Source organism: Dromiciops gliroides, chromosome 3 (assembly GCF_019393635.1).
Source record: "Dromiciops gliroides isolate mDroGli1 chromosome 3, mDroGli1.pri, whole genome shotgun sequence".
NCBI lineage: Eukaryota > Metazoa > Chordata > Mammalia > Microbiotheria > Microbiotheriidae > Dromiciops > Dromiciops gliroides.
In genome coordinates, this window is record NC_057863.1 from 655,129,818 (window position 1) to 655,149,480 (window position 19,663).

At 44.5% G+C, this 19,663-nt stretch overlaps 1 protein-coding gene across 1 annotated transcript; it reads right to left on the minus strand.

Moving 5' to 3' along the window:
* Positions 1-12,748: 12,748 nt before the first annotated feature.
* LOC122746506 (cyclin-C-like) lies at positions 12,749-13,627 on the minus strand. Its single transcript, XM_043992154.1, has one exon. The coding sequence runs from the start codon at positions 13,598-13,600 to the stop codon at positions 12,749-12,751; it is 852 nt and encodes a 283-aa protein (XP_043848089.1). The 5' UTR covers positions 13,601-13,627.
* Between the last annotated feature and the right edge of the window lie 6,036 nt (positions 13,628-19,663).

Here is a 19,663-nt window from a genome sequence, read left to right on the forward strand (position 1 = left end):
GAGCTGTTCCCAACATTTCAAGCCCTTCTCAAGCTTCTCTCAACACCCCCTCTCAATACTCACCATAGCCATGGCTGTAGACAGCTTTGGCATGACCACCTCGACTGTGATGGTCACTGGGGTCACTTCTGCTGTTCCCATTGTCACTGCTGTCATCAGAATCATCACCAGCAGGGTAATCGCTGCTGTTGTGCTTATTTTCAGTCTGGTAGGCAGATGGGAGGTCAGGATACATAAGAGTATCTTCTAAGTCTTCAGACTGTCTTGGGACAAACTCGGGTGGCAAAGGAAGCACAATGAATTCTTCTTCAGTACTTTGTTCACTTCCACTGTTCTCTGCCTCACTTGAGGCTGACATGGTGGCACCTATGGCCAACATGGAGCATGAAGCTGAGGCTTTCTTATCTCCAGGCTGCTTTCTTGATCCCTCCTCTTTCTGTAATGTTCCTTCCTTCTCTCCCATTTCCACAACTTTTTCACTTCTTTTTACAATTTGTCCTTTGGAGTCCTGAAACATCTCTGCGAGGTTGAGAAAATGGAGATCAGCACTGTGGACTGTTCTTCCCTAGAAGTTAGACTGTGAAAAGGATGAAGAAAATGGATTATCAGAAGAGGTTAGGGTCATGTGTCCTCAACTATGAACAAAAAATATAGAAAATCAGTGGAAAAAGAAACAAATCATATTTTGAATTGCTTTATATTGTGTCAGCATTTTCCAGTCCTTTTGGTGTTTTTTGTTTGTTTTTGGTGGGGCAATAAGGCTTAAGTGACTTGCCCAGGGTCACATAATAAGTGTCAAGTGTCTTAGGCCAGATTTGAATTCAGTGTAAACACTCATTCTATTTAGCCCAGATGCTCCACACCTAAGTAGCAGGTGATACTAAGCCAGACACTGCTCCCTTTGAGTGGGTTTGGTCTCCTGTTATCATCCTGCTCACCTCATGGCCCAGAAGTGCCAGTCTCTGGATATTGCACACCAAAAGGCTTTGGGAGGGAGGATATAGGAGACAGGAAATTCCCTAGTTTGCCAGAAAAGAAGACTGGGTCTCAGGCAGGCACAGAGGAGTTTGATCTAGGAACAGAGACCTTGTCCCAAGCACTGAGTGAACCCCAGTCACTGCATTGACTCTGTCTCCTAAATAAACTATCTCCCCATTTCTATAGAAGTCAAAGAAAAAGGAATCTCCCCAGGAGGGGACCTACCTTTGATGTACTTCCAGGAGGCTTCTCAGCCAGGAACGCAGCTGCAGTTGGAATTTCTGCTCTGAGCAGGAATCACTCTAAAGGAGCTGGTGCTGACCTTTTATATGCCTTTTCCCGGGGATCTCTTTTCCTGTCCTATTTACATTGAGAAGGTGGGAATCCCATCCTCATCACGAATGAATGGCACAAGAGAGAAATCCTTTTGTCTCTCTCCCTTTCCCTCAAATACTTTCTGTCCCCTCCCTACTCAGCTCTCTTGATAGCACTTCATCTAGTTACCTTTAGCCCTGAGATACTTCCAGAAAACAATCCAACTATACACTCCCCACAAACTATTAATCATGATTAATGAGCTCAAGAGCATGTGCCTAGTGTCAAGTTATTAGGGCATGGAGGACTCCTGTCTTAGCAGTTAAGAGAGCTTTCATACCAACTGTTGAGAAGTTGAAGGTTAAAAGCATGGCCTATCTTGTCCCTGTCCTCTACCTCTTCCCATTCACTCTTTTTTTAAAGAAAAAAATTAACTTTAATTTTGATTTCTTTTTCTACCACTTGCCCCTTCATCAACCATAGAGAAGGTAAGAAAAAAAATTGTTTTTACCATATTTGCATAAGCCTTTTAATTTTTGAATTTTAGCAGTCAAACAAAAGTCAGCTAGATAACATAAATATAGGGCATATGCTCTATGTGGCTACTCACATAGCTGCAAGTATAGGAAACCTCACAAGAATGTCAAAGCATTTCAACTTTCAGGGAGTCAACTATTTCCCTATGACTGAGGGGTCATAATTTTAAAATTTACATATGTGGGGTAAAAACTAAAAAACCAACCAACCAATCAAAAAACATTACACAAACTCATAAATTTAGAATATTCAGTTCCTAGAAGGATTAGTATAAAAATGAACACAGAGGTAAGTAACATGAAGGATAGGCAAGAAGGAATGGGTGGGAAGAAAGAAAGAGTATATTTTACTGAAGGGCATTTCATTGTAAAGAGTTTTATACACAATGTCTTTTTTGAATTTAAATTCTTTGGAAATAATGTCTCAGGAATGTTAAAAGTCATGATCAAAACTGGAATGGGAAAGGGATGAAGTGTGCAATCACAAAAGGCATCCCTAACAGAATGTGAGAGGTTCAAGCAAACAACAAACAATGCCAAAAAATGAAGAGGTACCTTGCCTGGATTAACTTAAAAAGTTAATAATCATAAAATACATGAATTGGTGGGGTTTTTATAGTAGTTTTAAGGCAATCCTAAAAACTTTAAAGAAATACTTATACTTCAATTAAGTGTAGATTATACACCATTTTTCTTTGTAACACCCAAACTCTGCTGGACCTAATAGAAAAAAAATTTAAATGCAATTATCTATAGTCATCTAAAATAAATTCCTACATTAGCCATGTTAGACAAAAGACAGAGAAAGAAAGAATGAAAGAAAGAAAAGAATAGAAAGAAAGTGAATAAAATATGCTTCATTTTGCAGTCTAAGTCCATCACTTCTTTATCTGGAGGTGAGTGGAATGTTTCTTCATGAGTCCCTTGGAATTGTCATTTATCATTGTGGTTATTAGAATTGTCAAGTCTTTCAGAGTTGATTATCTTTACAATATTGCTGTGTTTGCATCACAGTGTTCCACTGGTTCTGCTCTTTTCACTCTATCAGTTCATATAACTCTTCTCAGGTTGTTCTGAAACCACCCCTTTCTATTTTGTAACACAACAGTATTCTATCACATTCAGCTGTCATAGTTGTTCAGTCTTTTCCCAAATTATTAATATCCTTTTAGTTTCCAATTCTTTGCCATTACACAAAAGAGTCATTTCAAACATTCCTTTACATATGGCTCCTTTCCCTCTTTCTTTGATCTCCTCAGTCCTTAAGTGAAATAGTGAGTGGATTAACAAACTCTTTGTACTTGTAGTTGATTGCTCTATGTGAAGCCTCAGGTATATGTGCAGCCCAAGGCTAGGATAGGTAGAGGTGTATCTGCTTATCCTAGGGCAACCTTGCTTCTTTTCTACTAGGTCTCTGTGTGTGGGACTAAGCCCTGAGGTCTATGCAGGATTACCCACGGAAGACCACATCTCAGGTCTGTTTGTGCACTCAGTAGCACTAGAGATAACTACAAATTTACTGAGAACTGACTGATCCCCACCTACTCTCCATTCCCTGGTCAATGAATTGCCTGGGGCTAAGCAATCTTTGTTAATTCCAGACTCTTGATTGATTTATGGATCTCCCCCAATAAAACTATCCCCTCCCAATGATTCCCCACCTTACTCCTTGGACTTTATGTTATTATGTAAAAGGGTCCACCTACATTAACTAGTTTCTATTTAGAGTTAAGTAGCATCTATACTTAAACTCTGGAGTAGTTCTACTGTGTCTTTTGTCAAAGGTTAATTTACATTAAGTAGTTGTAAGTGACTGTGTAGTCTTTTGGTTCCCTTTTGTTCTGTTACCCCATAAAAACCCTGTCCTCAGTTTCTATCTTTGGGTATTCCAGCTTCTTGATTTGTGATACCATAAGCTATAGTTCCTCATAGTTCCTCTGCCCTGATTAAAGACCTTATTTCTCCTATATTGATTGTTTCATTAATATCCAGGGTAACACTAATGATGTCTGGGGTTACTGGCAGCTTAACTTCTGCTGTCTTGGAAGAATGGCCCCAGATGTGGCAGACAAGGAGCTGCTGTGGTGGAGGGATTGACCTTTTTGTTGTCAATTTGTTGTTTTTCTGTCTGTCTCCTATAGAAAAAAACAGATCAGAGAAATTCTTTTCATAATGTCTCCTACAGGAAAAATCAGATCAGAGATAGACAGGGAAAATGTAGTAGCAGTTTATTGGTCCCCCAAAACAAGCAAGTATGAATCATTTGGAGACTCCTTCCAAAGAAGGACATTTCAAAGGTTCCCCTTTTCCTGTGATAGGATATAACCCCTTTTTTTTTTTCCTTTCACTGGTTACAGAGTATGAGGAAATATGGGTAATTGTCTCCTCTTGATGCGGGATAGAATTTGGGTCAAATTGATCCTGAGTAGTCCCAAAAGAATTACAAGAAGACTCAGTGACTCAGTTTCCCAAGTTATATTGCAATACTGTGAGTTATCACAGGGAGAGAAACAGCAAAGTGGAAAGGTATCTCTTAAATAGAGAAAGAAAAGACAGTTATGTTTATAGTATGGATAAATTGATTATCAGTCTCATTATAATAATCTCTACCTTGGGGAGGTACAAGGGAGGGCCTGTCCTAATTTGGAGTTCCTGGGGTCCTAAGCTAACCCAGGAGGTGGGTACCTTTTTCTGTGGAGGTGTGTTTTGGGGGTTTACAGGTCATAAGGTGAATCTGAGGACAAGTTTGGCCTTTTCTGTGCGTGTCTCTTTCTGGTTCCCATGTTTAGTTTCAAAACATCTTCATTTATCATTTATTTCTAGTTTGAGTTTCTATAGCCTGTCAATTTTATCATTGTTATAGTCTCAGGTCTTCATGGCCTCCCTCTCTCTGTTCCCATTATGGGCACTGATTACTGTGGCTAAGAGAACCTACAATCCTAACTTGTAAGTTATCTTTTAACTGGGATCTGAATCCCTCTTATAACTCATCTGAATTAGAGTTTGGGTCTTCAGTTTTTCTGTTAACCCCTTTTTTGCCTCCCAAATCACTCTCAATGATGGTTAATAAAGAGGCTATAGAGATTTCCCCTGGGAAAGTAGAGGGAAAATAGAGAATTCCCCTACAAAGTAGAATCAAACACTCAAATGCTAATATTCACAGATGAGATAGGGGAGGGCCTGTCCTACTCATTATAATAATCTCCAGGTATAAGAGGTACAGGAGAGAGCCTATCCTAATTTGATGGGGTCCTAAGACAACCCTCATGTGGGTACCTTTTTCTGTGGAGGTATATTTTTGGGGTTTCCATGTCATAAGGTGAATCTGGGGACAAATTTGACTTTTTCTGGGCATTTCTCTTTCTGGTTCCCATGCCCAGTTTTTGAAATATCTTCATTTATCATTTATTTTTAGTCTGAATTTCTATAGCCTGTCATTTTATCATTGTTATAGTCTAAGGTCTTCATGGCCTACCTCCCTAAGTTCCTGTTTGGGGTACTGATTTGTGTGGGTAAGAGAACTTAGCATCCTGATTTGTAAGTTATCCCTTACCTAGGGTCTGAATCCCTTTTAGAGCTAATCTCTGAATTAGAGCTTGGGTCTTCGGTTGTTCTGTTAACCCCTTTTTGCCTCCTACATCAGTCCATGCATTCATCATAACAGTGTGGAGAGCTAGCTGCTATGCAGTACCCCCAGATGGTTGTTTGGAGGTTCAGCTGAATAAGACTGGCTGCAGCAATCAGATCTGTGGGAAGTCACAGACACACTGGGGAGAAGCATGATTGATTTTTACCATCTCTGGGCTTTCTGGTTGGAGTTCTTTTCTTATGGGATCAAAGAATATTGCCATTCCTTCCAAGAAGACTCTAGGGTATGTGCTAAGCTTGATACAGGTTGGTAAGAAATTAGAACATTGCAATCATGCACTTAGCTAACAGCTACAAACCTGGGGTCCAAGGCAAAAGCAGAAGCCCATTTGGACCATCATGTGTACATCAATCTGGAGGGACAAAATACTTCAGCAATGTCACTGACAAAGATTGTAGGGTTTTGAAAATCAATTGTTTTGAAATCTTGTTTTTCTCCATCTCCAGAAGATCAAACAGTATTCTTCCTCCATTCTCTCCCATACAGATAACTCGGAGAACAAATGATTTTATTTTTGTTTTGTTTTTGCGGGGCAATGGGGGTTAAGTGACTTGCGCAGGGTCACACAGCTAGCAAGTGTCAAAGTGTCTGAGGCCGGATTTGGACTCAGGTACTCCTGAATCCAGACTCGGTGCTTTATCCACTGCACCACCTAGCTGCCCCCAACAAATTATTTTTATCCAAAGGGTGAAAGGGGAATAGAAAAGTCATGAAACTGATCAACATATCAACAAAATCTGAAAAATACTATTACCAAGGACCTTGAAAATGATTGTTTACAATCAGTATTTTGGGGAGATTCAGATTTCACTTCTTCTTTCAAAGCCCTAATTTTTCCAGATCTAGTTTCTCTTTGATCATAAGATTGCATTAACTCTCTTCATCTTGGTCAAACCCTACAAGGACTTTGATCTAGGTGGGGAGGATCATTGTGTTCTGCTCAAGCTTGGGTGGAGGCATTCTTTTGTCTCAATGACTGAAGGCTATGGGTGGTCTGAATAGAGATAATCTCTCAGTTCAGGGGTCACTCAGCACCCCCTCACAAACCCCATTGAAAAAGTAATACTTTCTTTGAATTTATACCCTAAGGTATGGTTGGTATGGTAGAGCCTACCTCCAATTACATTAACTAATTAGATTTGATTGCTGTTTGATGAACCACCTACTGTTTGGAAGGATATATTAAATATGAGCCCTGAGTCCCCAGCCCCCATGACTGTTTTTGTTCTGAGAGAGATGGCCAAATTGGAGGTGAAAAAAGGGTTAACAGAAAAACCTAAGACCCAAGCTCTAATTCAGATATTAGCTCTAAAAGGGAGTTAGACCCCAGTTAATGGATAACTTACAAGTCAAGAGACTAAGTTCTCTTACCCACAGAAATCAGTGCCCATAATGGAGCAGAGAGAGCTAGGCTGTGAAGGCCTGACTATAAGAGTAAAGGAATTGATGGGTTATAGGAACTTTAATTATCAATCAATGAAAGGGAAGGAAGCTAGGTGGTGTTGTGAATAAAGCACTGGACTTGGATTCAGGAGGATCTGAGTTCAAATTTGGCCTCAGACACTTGACATGTACTAGCTGTGTAACCCTGGGCAAGTCATTTAACCCTAATTGCCCTGCCCCCCCCCCAAAAAAAAAGAAAAATAAGAAATCAATGAAAAATGAAGACATTTTGAAACTAGCCATGGGAACTAGAAAGAGACAAGAGTAGAAAAGGCCAAATTTGTCCCCAGATTCACCTTATGACATGTAAACCCCCAAAACACACCTCCACAGAAAAAGGTACCTGCCTCAGGGGTTGGCTTAGGACCCCAGGAACTCCAAATTAGGATAAGCCCCCCCCTGTACCTCCCCAAGGTGGAGAATATTATAATGAGACTGATAAATCAATTTATCTATACTATAAATATAACTGTCTTTTCTTTAATTTTTGGAGAGATACTGTTCCATTATTCTGGTTCTCTCCCTGTGGTCACCCACAGTATTGCAATAAATCTTGGGAAACTGAGTCAATGAGTCTTGTAATTCTTTTGGGATGACTCACGATTTGACCCCAAATTCTGCTCACATCAATTTGATGCTGCTTTTGTTAATAACTTGCTGGCTTTATTTGTTTGTTTGTTTGTTTGTTTTGGTGAGGCAATGAGGGTTAAGTGACTTGCCGAAGGTCCCACAGCTAGTAAGTGTCAAGTGTCTTAGGTCGGATTTGAACTCAGGTCCTTCTGAATCCAGGGCTGGTGCTTTATCCACTGCACCACCTAGCTGCCTGCTGGCTTTAGTAATAAAATGATTAAATTACCTAGAAACTCTCTCAAATTTTTAATAGTCACACACTTCTGCTAGTTCAAAGACTAGTTCCACCAATAGTGCAGTAGAAACCCTGTTTTCTCTTGTGCCCTTCAGGATTTGGTATTTTCCTTTTTTGTCCTCTTCCCTATCTCATGAGATCTAGGTAGTACCTCAGGGCTTTTAAAAATTGGCATTTCTCTACTCACTGGTGATTCAGAGAATTTTTACATATGGCTATTGATAATTTTGATTTCCCTCCAGGAAAATTGCCCCTTTATATTCTTTAACCACCTTTCAGTTGCATAATGGTTTTTTCCCTCACAAATTTGAGTTAATTCTTCAAATACCTAAAAAGACAACCTTAGAAAAACAATGTCAAGACTTCTTCCCTCTTTTCCTATTTTACTTCTAATTTTAGCTCCATTAGTTTTGTTTGTGCAAAAAAGTTTTTCATTTTATCTAATAAGATTCATCTATTTTACCTCCAGTCAAGCTCTCTATTTCTTCTATGATCATGATCCCTTCCCCATCAATAGATCTGATAATTCTTCCATGCTCCACTGTGTTTGTGACCTTACTCATTATGCACTTGCTTTTTTCTTTTTTTTTTCTTTTTCTTTTTTGCAGGGCAATGGGGGTTAAGTGACTTGCCCAGGGTCACACAGCTAGTTAAGTGTCAAGTGTCTGAGGCTAGATTTGAACTCAGGTACTCCTGAATCCAAGGCCAGTGCTTTATCCACTGCGCCACCTAGCTGCCCCCTGCACTTGCTTTTTTCAAAGGGAAGGATGACAGGCAAAAGGAGACCTGCTCTATGACTGATGAGAGAGGGGAAAAAATTCTTGCTATTGTTTAATACTAAGAGAAAACTGAAGCAATAGATGAGTGATCTTGACTTTGGCTCTGGACCAAATTCTCCACTATGGTTGTGATCACCATTTCCTTTTCTGGATGTTCACCTCAGCAAGGTTGCATGCCTTCTTCAAGAACAAGTCCCAGTGGTGATTTTGTATTGTTTTGAGAGGCTCAGCACACCTTGAGATCAAAAGAATCAAGTAGAAATAGTCTACTTACATTTTTTATAAAGCAAGTTTCACTTATTGTGGGAATGTATTGCAACCCCAAGAAACCTAAACATCTTAAACCCCTCCCCAAAGGGTCCTTAAAACACTTTCCTAGAGGAAAAGCATGTCAGGAATAAGGTGTATCTGAGCATGAGTATGATGAAGGTCTGAAAGGTGACATGCAGAGTTTTCTCTTTCTCTTCTCTGAGGCACTTACATACAGTAAAGTTTGTGGCTCCACCTCCTTGGCCAGAAGCACTGGCACATCCAAATTACATTAAAACCTTCTAACGTTTAACCTCTGCTTTAGGATTGTCTTCCCTGGATTCCCAAGCACATTCAAACTTTCTCATTAGTAGAACTGACACAGATTGCAATGCTCAGACCAATTCAGAAAACAACCAGACATATACACAGAAAATACTTAAGCAATGCTCCTTACAGAGATAGTTGTGTTTTTAAAAATAAATTTTATTAAAACCTTTTTCTCCATCACTAGAATTTTAACCAATATAACTTCTCCATCATCTCTCAGACAGACATCTTAGTTAACAAATGATTTTTATTAAGATGGTGAAAAGGGAAAAGTCAGCAAAACTTAACAAATCACCCCCCACCCAAACCAAAGACCTCCCATCTACACAAAGTAGAGGGATAAGGGAGTCTTCTCTTTTCTCTTCTTTGAGGATGTGGGTTGGTTTTTTGCATCATTTTGCCACTTTCATTATTATTGCTTTGAGGTTGTCATTAACTTCAATTTTAGTAGTCTTAAATGTAGCCCCAAGGAGGAAGAGGGTAGGCAAATGGAATAAGAGTGACTTCCATATTGTAAAGCTTCTCTTGTGTCCATCTAGCCATTTGAGATAAAGAAAAGCAGGAGAGAAAGAGGGAGAGAATCCTAGGAAAGCCACAGAGGTAAGTGTCAACAGTGGCCTCATCATTAACCTCCTCACAGCATCTCTACTGGTTACTGGCAGGCTCTAGAGTCAGAGTGAACACAGCTTCCTGGCGATTCCTGCTGACGCTGGAAAGTGACATCTAGTTAACCCCAAGGCTTGACCCTTAAAAGAAAAGGTCAGAAGAGGAGCTGAAACTGGGACTCAGCTCTGGCTCTACCCATTCATCAAGGACAGACTGCCTATTGCTCTGATAGCTAGGTGGGAGTCTGGGATGCATGAGGCCATGTTCTAAACCTTCCAGTTGTCCTGGGACAAATGAGGGGGACAAAGGAGCCACAAAGAATTCCACACCAGAACTCTCATTACTTCCACTGCTCTCTGGGTTACTTGAAGCAGACACAATGGCACCATCAACCAAAGTGGATCCTGAAGGGGGATCTCATGATCTCTCTGTTGATTTCTTGCTTCATGCTCTTTGTGCTTTTTCTTCCTCCTCTTGCACTTGTACAGCTTTTCCACTTCTCTCTACAGCTTTATCCCTAGAGGGATAGGTGAGTCTTTTCTTTGGCAATGTGTTTTCTGTAGAGTTTTGCCACTTAATTATAGGGAATCCTTAAAAGCTGTCTCCAAAAGGGAGAGGTTAGGTAAGTGCAGTAAGACTGGCTTTCTTAGTTGTAAAGACTTCCACACTTCTCTTTTATCCAGTTTACAACTTGAGAAAGAAAAAAAGCAGGAGCAGGGAAGAGTTAGGGGGTACAGTGGATAAGACACCAGCCCTGGATTCAGGAGTACCTGAGTTCAAATCAGGCCTCAGACACTTGACACTTACTAGCTGTGTGACCCTGGGCAAGTCACTTAACCCTCATCGCCCCGGCAGAAAAATAAAACATAAACAAAACAAAACAATTGAAAAAAAAAACAGGAGCAAAAGAGGGAAAGAATCTGAGGAAAGCAACAGAAGGAAGTGGCCTCATCTACCTCCTCACATAATCCCTCCTGGTTACTGGCAGGCTCCAGAATGCAGACTGGAATGTATTGAATGGGTTCCTCCAGGCTCAACTCACAAAAGTGAGGAGAGGACGTGTAGCTGGGACACTGACAGGGCTCCACCCATCCAGCAAGGGCAGACCTCCTCTTGCTCCACATCTGGTAGCCAAGTTCATCAGAATTCCCTTCACTTCCACTGCTCTCTGCATCCCTTGAAGAAATGGAAGCACCATCAACCAAAGTGGAGCCTAAAGGTGGGGATTCAGGACTTTTTGCTTCATGTTCTTTGTGCTCCCGTTTCTCCTCTTGTGCCTCTAAAATGTAGAGTTCTTCTTCTTGGCGTTTGTGACAAAAAGAAACTTAGAGAATCCTGAAAGCATCAGAGTGACAAAGGTGGTCATGCTTTGCAAACAATTTTATTGAAATGTTCGTGTTCTCCATCACCAGAATTTGCAGCAGCAGCAGTCCTCCCCCATGCCCCATTCAAACACACAGATATCTCAGGTAAAACACGGTCTTCCTCAAGAGGCTGAACGGGAAGAGTAAAGGTCGATCCAACTGATAAGCCTCTCAGCCCGATCCGCAAACGAAAATGAACAAGCACCTGCCACCTGGGCAAAGCAATGGGACAGCGATGTCTTGTCTTCTCTTCAGTGGGCGTGTGCTTGTCTCTCTTGCTGGTACCTGGTCACATTCCCTTTTCAAGTCGTGGTGGGCTTCTTGTCTTTGACCAGAAGGTCTCCTGGCTTTCCAAGCTGCCTCCAGGAGGGAGAGGGCAGGGGGCAGGCAGCTAGGTGGCAGGGTATAGAGCACGGGCCCTGCCTTCAGGAAGACCCGAGCTCACAACCTGCCTGAGACACTTGACACTCACGAGGCATGTTGGTGTCCCTGGTCGGCTCTAGCAACTGAGTTCACATTGGTTGCTTGAGGTTGCCTGCTGGCATTAGAAAGTGGCTCCGGGAGTCTCCCCCACCCCCGTTGAATGCCGAAGCGCCAAGGTCAGGTAAGCGACTGCAGCTGGGGCAATGCAGCCGTGGCTCCATACTTCCTGCCCAGGCTGAAGCCCTCCTGTTCCCTATCTGGTCCTCAGCTGGGAGCTAGGCACACTCGAGGACATCTTCCAAATACTCCAGTCTTTCTGGGACAAACTGCAGTGACAAAGGAGGCTGGTCTTCAGCCGGGAGCTTGGCACACCGAAGGGCATCGTCCAAATCTTCCAGTCTTCGTGGCACAAACTGGGGTTTCAAAGGAAGCGTGAGGAATTCTCCGTCAGCACTCTGTGTACTGGCACTGTTCCGGGGATCTTTTCTGGAAACTGGCAGGCTGGCACCTTTGGGCAACGTGAGGAGCCAGAAGAGGTGGAGGCTCCCTTATCCTCAGACTTTTATCCTGAGTCCGTTTCCCTCGGAAGTTCTCCTTCCTTCTCTCCCGCGTTACCACTTTTCCCTTCTCTCAGGGTTTGTCTATGGGTGACCTCCAAAAGAGCTTCCCGGGGAGAAAGGGCAGGTCGGCACTCTTGCCTGCCTTTTCCTCGAAGTTGCCTTAGGAAAAGAGCCTCTGCATCTGTCTAGAAGTGCAAGAGAAAGGCGTTTCCCAGCGAGAAATCCTTCCTTCAATGTGCTTCCACGAAGCTTGTCAGTGGGGCCGAGAGCTCTAGTTGGAATGTCTGTTCTGAGCAGGAAATGCTGCACATGAGCTGGTGCTGGCCTCTTCTTCTTTTTTTGCAGGGCAATTAGGGTTAAGTGACTTGGCCAGGGTCACACAGCTAGTAAGTGTCAAGTGTCTGAAGCCGGATTTGAACTCAGGTCCTCCTAAGTCCATGGCCGGTGCTGTATCAACTGGGCCTCTTAGCTGCCTTCCTTTCCCCCTCCCCCCCGCCCCCGCCCCCGCCTTTTTTTTTTTTTGACGGAAAGTTATTCCTTCTCATATATGTTCCACTGAAGACATTATTGAAAACCGTTTATTTCTTTAGCACAGCAAAAACCCCAATGGTTTTATTCCTAATGGTCCACTCTGCACGTCCTAGGAATGTTTTAAGACTGGCTGTAGCTCAAATTTTGGATTCCATTTGCACCCGGTTCTCCTTCAGTGTGTGGAAGTGGTTTTGGTTTAGGCATCTTACTAAGGATAGTTGCCACCTCTTTTCTTTCATCAAAATTCTTCCACTGCTCATACAATTTTAAAATCACCCTGATTATTTCCAAAATCTTCTCCAGATCAACAGAAAGCTCAGCAAACCACTGTACAGCATCCTTTTGTTGTGCTACACAGGCTACATGTAGGCTAGCTAAGGCTATCATGAAAGGAGGATAGAGAAGGCAAAGATCCGTTCTGTAGGTATCGTTGACTATCCTCCATGCAACGCGAAGTAACCTGTCTTCTTGGCCCATGTTCTGCACATACTGGAGCAAAGGCCTATAAGGATGATAGACTATCAAGCAACAATCCATTAGTTCTACAAGGTAGAATTCACATTCTAATATGTGGTTCATCCTATAAGGGAATTTCTTTGGAAAGGCATATGAAAATCTAGTTTTTAATACAGACGTAGCAGCAGAAATCAAACTTGTCTTTGAAACTTCTCCAAATTCTTCTACTTTGGATGCCAAAAATACACATGTAGGTGCCATTAATACAGGATCTATACTTGTCAAGGAATATCTGGCGTAGAACCTTTTGAAATAGACTGTAGCAGTGGCAACAACTTGCTGTCTTAACTTAAGATGCTCACCTAAAGCTTGAATAACATTTGTAAAAAATAGCTGCAGTTTCCAATACTCTTCTTCTGAGAGAAACTTTAAGTCCTTCTGGCGTTCCTTCAACAGATCTTGTTTCTCGAAAATCCATTGTAAATTGTGGGAGCTCTGCCAGAAGTTCCCTGCCATGGGGAGCAGCTTCCCCGAGATGAAAAGCAGCAGGCAACTGAGCGACCACGCCAGCAGCCGGACCGCTCGGCTCCGCTCGGCTCCGCTCGGCTCCGCTCGGCTCCGCTCGGCTCCGCTCGGCTCCGCTCGGCTCCGCTCGGCTCCGCTCGGCTCCGCTCGGCTCCGCTGCGTTCCGCTGCGTTCCGCTGCGTTCCGCTGCGCTCCGTTCCGCTCCGCGGCAGCGGCGGAGGCAGTAGCGAAAGGAAGAGGGGAAGCACCTGACCTCTTCGGGGAGGCCCAGCAACACAAAACCCCACAAAGCCGTTCCCAAAGACACAAGTTCCGGTCCGGCAGCGCGGGTGCTGGCCTTTTATAGGCGTTCCGGGCCAGCGCTCTCCCGCCGGGTCCCAGTGCTGTAGAGAAGGTGTGAATTCCCCAGCTCAGCCTGAGGGCCAGAGGAGAGAAATCCTTGGGCCCCTCCCCCTCTCGCTCAGGCTTCGCACCTCAGTGCTTGCTGCCCTTCCAGCCTTGCCAGCCCCACTCCTTATCTCCGGAGTGCCATCTAGCGACCTTGAGCCCTGAGGCCCTGGCCCTCGCACCTCCAACTATTTCCTCGCAGTAACAATTCCTGCGAAGGAGTTCATCTCCCGAGTCTTCAAAGACGCTGGAGGTCCTGCATGGGTGACCTCCCATGCAGGCCCTCACAGGAGCAAGCCGACATTGTGGGCATGGTCCCACTCAGACCCTTAGAGCCTGGGACCCCGACGGGGTACGAGGAGCTTGCCTTCACCAAAGGAGGTAGTCCGTGCGGAGAGATGCCTGGTCTTAGTTGCCTCCTCATCAGTTGCGTCGAAAGATGGCCAAGGCCTGAGGGCGTGGTTCGTGGGGGCGGGGTCGCGCCCGGCCTTCGCAAGCGCCAGCAGAGGCCTTGGAAGCAGGACTGGCAGACATGCGCCTTCGCCTTCTCCTTTCTCCCTTGAGCGAGGGGCTCCAGCCCATCCAGCGCAGCGGCCTCGAAAGGGGCAAGGGGCCAGGGGCTGCAGGGACGGGCAAGCCATGTGCGGGGAAGCAGCCCTTAGAGGGTCGAGCTGAGCCACTAGAGCAAGCGGCCCTGCGGCAAGCAAAGCGCAAGAGGAACCCCGCCGGGCCCAGCCAAGAGGCGCGGAAGAAGCCCCGCCACTCCCTGGGCAGGCACATGCTGGAGGCAGTGCAGGTGTTTCCTGCCCGGGGCAAGAAGGAGCAGCAGAGGCCGTCGCTGCCCGAGCCCGGCAGCCAAGTGCCAACAGCCAAGAGCGCTTGGAAACTCCAGCCGAAGGCCCAGGTTCCATGAGCAGTAAGCCGGCTGTCAGCGTGCGAGCCGCCAAAGGCCCAGCTGGGAAACGGGACGGCAGTTCTCAGAACCGCTGGCCGTCTCCATGCCAGGGCAAGCCCCCTCCTCCAGTCTTGGCCGGCTCGGCGCCTCTGCCTCCTGCGGCCACTGGCAGGCGTTTGCCTTGGGACGTTCCTCCCAAAGCAGGGCGCTTGGGCCCCCACCGTCTTCCCACCAGCAGGCCTGCGGGCTTGGCTGAGCCAGCTGCGCCCCCTGACACAGCCCGCGCTGCCCGCCTGAGCCCTGCCTCGGCCAGCAGCTCCTTCTCAGACACCGCCTCTCAGCCCGGCACCCTGCCCTCCTGCCCAGCTGCAGCCAGGCTTCCTAGGTCAGCTGCTGCGCTCCCACCCCGCCACCCCCAATATGTAATGGTTTAGACTTTTAAGGCAGGGGGAATTCAAAGAGCCTAGTGGTCAATACTTTATTTATATGTGAGATTTATTCAGCAAAAAATGCCTAGTGCCAAACTGGCGCAACAGCCATTTATCTATCTATCTATCTATCTATCTATCTATCTATCTATCTATCTATCTATCTATCTATCTATCTATCTATATCTATCTATCTATCTATCTATCTATCTATCTGTTCGTTCATTCATTCATTTATTTATTTGTTAATAAAGTATTTTATTTTTCCCCGTTACATGTAAAGATAGTTCTCAACTTTTGTTTATACAAGCTTTACAATTTCAGATTTTTCTCCCTCCTTCCCCTCCCTCCCCCCACTCTAGACAGCAGGTAATCTGATATAGGTTATATATATACACACACATAATAACATTAATCCTATTTCTGCATTAGTCATGTTATAAGAGAAAAATCAGAGCAATGATGAAAAACCTCAAAATAGAAAAAAACAACAGCACCAAAAGGAAAAGAAATAGTTTGGTTCATTCAGCATCTATACTCCACAGTTCTTTTTTTTTTCCCCTTGGATTTGTAGATCCTCTTCTATCATGAGTTCCCTGGAACTCTTCTGTACCATTGCTTTGGTGAGAAGAATATAGTCCATCACAGTAGATCAGCACTCAATGTTGATGATACTGTGTACAATGTTCTTCTGCTACTGCTCATCTCACTCATCATCAGCCCACCCAAGACCCTCCAGGTTTCTCTGAACTCCTCCTGCTCATCGTTTCTTACAGCACAATAGTATTCCATTGTATTCATATACCACAACTTGTCCAGCCATTCCCCAATTGATGGGCATCCCCTCAACTTCCAATTCCTTGCCACCATATAAAGAGCAGCTATAAATATTTTTGTACATGTGGGTCCCTTTCCCCTTTCCATGATTTCTTTGGGGAAAAGACCCCAAAGTGGTATTGCTGGGTCAAAGGGTATGGACAGCTTTATCGCCCTTTGGGCATAATTCCAAATTGCTCTCCAGAATGGTTGGATCAGTTCACAGCTCCACCAACAATGCATTAGTGTTCCAATTTTCCCACAGCTTCTCCAACATTGATTATTTTCCTTTTTTGTCATTTTAGCCAATCTGATAGGTGTCAGATGGTACCTCAGAGTTGTTTTAATTTGCATCTCTCTAATCATTAGATTTAGAGCATGTTTTCATATGGGAATAGATAGCTTTGGTATCCATCAGAAAACTGCCTGTTCATATCCTTTGACCATTTCTCGATTGGGGAATGACTTGGATTCTTAGAAATTTGATTTAGTTCCCTACATATTTTAGAGATGAGGCCTTTATCAGAAGTCCTGGCCACAAAAATTGTTTCCCAGCTTCCTGACTCCCTTCTAATTTTGGATGCATTGCTTCTGTTTGTACAAAAATTTGTTAATTTAATGTAATCAAAATCATCCATTTTGCATTTTATAATATACTCTGTCTCTTGTTTGGTCATAAACTGTTTTCCTTTCCAAAGATCTGATAAGTAGACTATTCCTTTCTCTCCTAATTTACCTATGGTATCACCTCTTATGTCTAAATCATGTATCCATTTTGATTTTATTTTAGTATAAGGTGTAAGATGTTGGTCTATGCCTAATTTCTGCCATACTATCTTCCAGTTTTCCCAGTAGTTTTTGTCAAATACTGAGTTCCTATCCCAGAAGCTGGAGTCTTTGGGTTTATCAAACACTACATTACTAGTGTCATTTACTACTGAGTTTCCTGTGCCTAGCCTATTCCATTGATCTACCACTCTATTTTTTAGCCAGTACCAGATAGTTTTGATGACTGCCACTAAATTTATAGTAAAGCTCCAGGTTTGGTACCACTCACCCACCTTCCTATGAATTTGTTTTCATTATTTCCCTGGATGTTCTTGATTTTTTGTTTTTCCAGATGAATTTTGTTATTATTATTTCTAGGCCTATAAAATAATTTTTGGGTAGTCTGATTGGTATAACAGCCATTTATTTATAAGTAGCAATACTTTAGCCAGCCCAGCCGAGTCCCACAATATTTCCTAGAACAGACATAGTTACACATGTTTGTATTACTTGACCTGCTCTGCAAACCGGAATTTTGATGTTTCTTTTGGAGAAATCTTCAGAGTGTTTCTGTTTCTTCCAGTTCCATGGAAAGATTCATCTCCACATTGGTTGTTATCAGATGTGGAACCCCGCGTGGTTGCCCCTCCCTCCCTTCCAACCCCTCTCCCCAAGAGATGAAGCAATCTGTTAGAGGTTCCATCTGTACAACAAGCACATTCCACGACGATCCACATGAATCCTGTTGTGCAAGGAGGTTCAGAACAAAAGGCAAGACTTTCCATCCGAAGGGCAAACGCAAAGTCATGGAAGGCTTCGATCTGCTTTCAGATGCTATGGTTCTTTGTTTCTGGATGTGGAGAGCATTTTCCAGCCTGAGTCCTTGGGAATTGTCGTAGATCTGGGCTATTGCTGAGAAGAGCTAAGTCTATCCCAGGTGCTCCTGACACAATGCTGCTGTTACTGTGTCCACTGTTCTCCTGGTTCAGCTCACTTCACTCAGCACCATTCCACCGAAGTCTTTGCAGGTAGGCGTTATTTCCTCCTTCAATCAGGAAGTCAAAGACCGTTGCGTTTTCCACTGATGAGCCACCAAAGAGTCCACCAGTTCCTCTCTTGGAAGGAGACGGGTGGCATGAAAATCCTTTTCTTCCCAAGAATCGCGTCAGGATGTGTGGTTTCCGTTGTGCTACTGCATGGAAGAAGAGCGTGGTGCCCGGAAATGGGACCTCCATGCGGAATTATTCCGAGCTCTGTGGCACACCATGTCAGGGCCTTCACGGGCAGAGAAAAGGCTATGTGGAAACGGGCAAACGACTGGGCCCAACACAAATGCCCGAACTTGTCTAGAGGATAGAAAGGATGAGGAGGGTGGGCTGAAGGGCTCAGCTCTGACACACATGCATTCTATCAGGGTAGCTCAGATGTATTCCAGCTTTAGTCTAGGGGCTAAGGATTTCCCAGGGTGTTCGCATCTTCATCTTGGCTTCAGAACTTTCTTATCCCTTGGTCCAAGGCTTCCCATATCGCTGGGGGAGAAGGAGCTGTTGCAAGGTGAGGCAAGCCTTAGTAGGCAGACCAGGGACCCGAGTACTCAGTTCCCTAATGGTTTTGGCTGTGGGATGCCTGCACATTCAGATCGAACGCAGGAAGATCTCCCCTTCTAGCACTGGGCTCCTCTCTTCGACTGACCACTGGCTCTGATGAGAGACGTTTGCCAGCAAAGGACAAAGCAGCGTCATAATGACAGGGGCACGAGACCGGTCCTGCAGGACTGGCACGGCCAAGGCAGGCTTCAGCGTCCTGGGCTCTCCTTGCCTTCAGGTCAGAGTCACAGTTGACAACCCATCACGCAGTAAGCAATGCATCTTAGAGCCATACTCAGGAAGAAGCAGGTGGGAAACAGCCCTCTTGCCAAGGAAACCACACAAGGCAGAAAGTCAGCCGGCAGGATCCTACCTTAAGCAATGCCAAGGTCGGCCTCCTGGCTTTTGCCCACGTACAGACCTCCACCTGTAACAGTTCGGGATCACACACCCTCTGAGTAGCTCGTCACATTCCTCTCCAATGCTGCATTACTGAATTCATGATGCCTCACACAGCTGGAACTGAATTCAGAGCTCCAAACTATCTCCCTGACAGTCCCCAGAGCTTTGACCTCCAATGGCAGGTGGCACGCATCACACCACATAGCGTCAGCTACCCTGCTCTTTCCTCTCACGGACTCGACAGTTTAGCAGGACCCATGCATACACAAGAAGGGATTTCGCTTCCCATTCTGCTCCTGTTTCGAGTAACCCTGGCGACAAGACTAATCATCAGAACCCACTTCTGTGGGGTACACAAACGGCTAAAATCTCCATAAGGTTATCAACTTCACAACCCAAACAATTTCTCTTGCCAGGGCCGGTGACTTTGCCCACAGGCATGGCACTTTCCCTTTCTCCTTCTTCGGCTTCAGAACTTCCCGCTATCCCTCCCCCCATCATCCATTGATCGTCCAACTTTCTGCTCCTTTCCTCAGTCCCCAATGAAATTCATCAATGCGTGTGTGCAGGAGTGTGTGTCTGTGTGTGCGTGTACCTTGGTTTGTGTTTGGCTCGCTGGCTGGCTGGCTGACTCTCAAAGAGGTCCCAAAAGTTTCTCCTCTTTAGAAGAGGAATTCCCAGAGAGGTTCCAGGCAGCCTAAAGAGGAGTCCTGACTGCTGGAATGGCTGGGAGACAAACATCTCCTCTTGGAAGGTCTTTCCCCCAGTGCTG

What these genes read in the sequence shown, in the direction of transcription:
- LOC122746506 (XM_043992154.1), bottom strand. Translation starts at nt 13,600, where the DNA reads ATGGCAGGGAACTTCTGGCAGAGCTCCCACAATTTACAATGGATTTTC.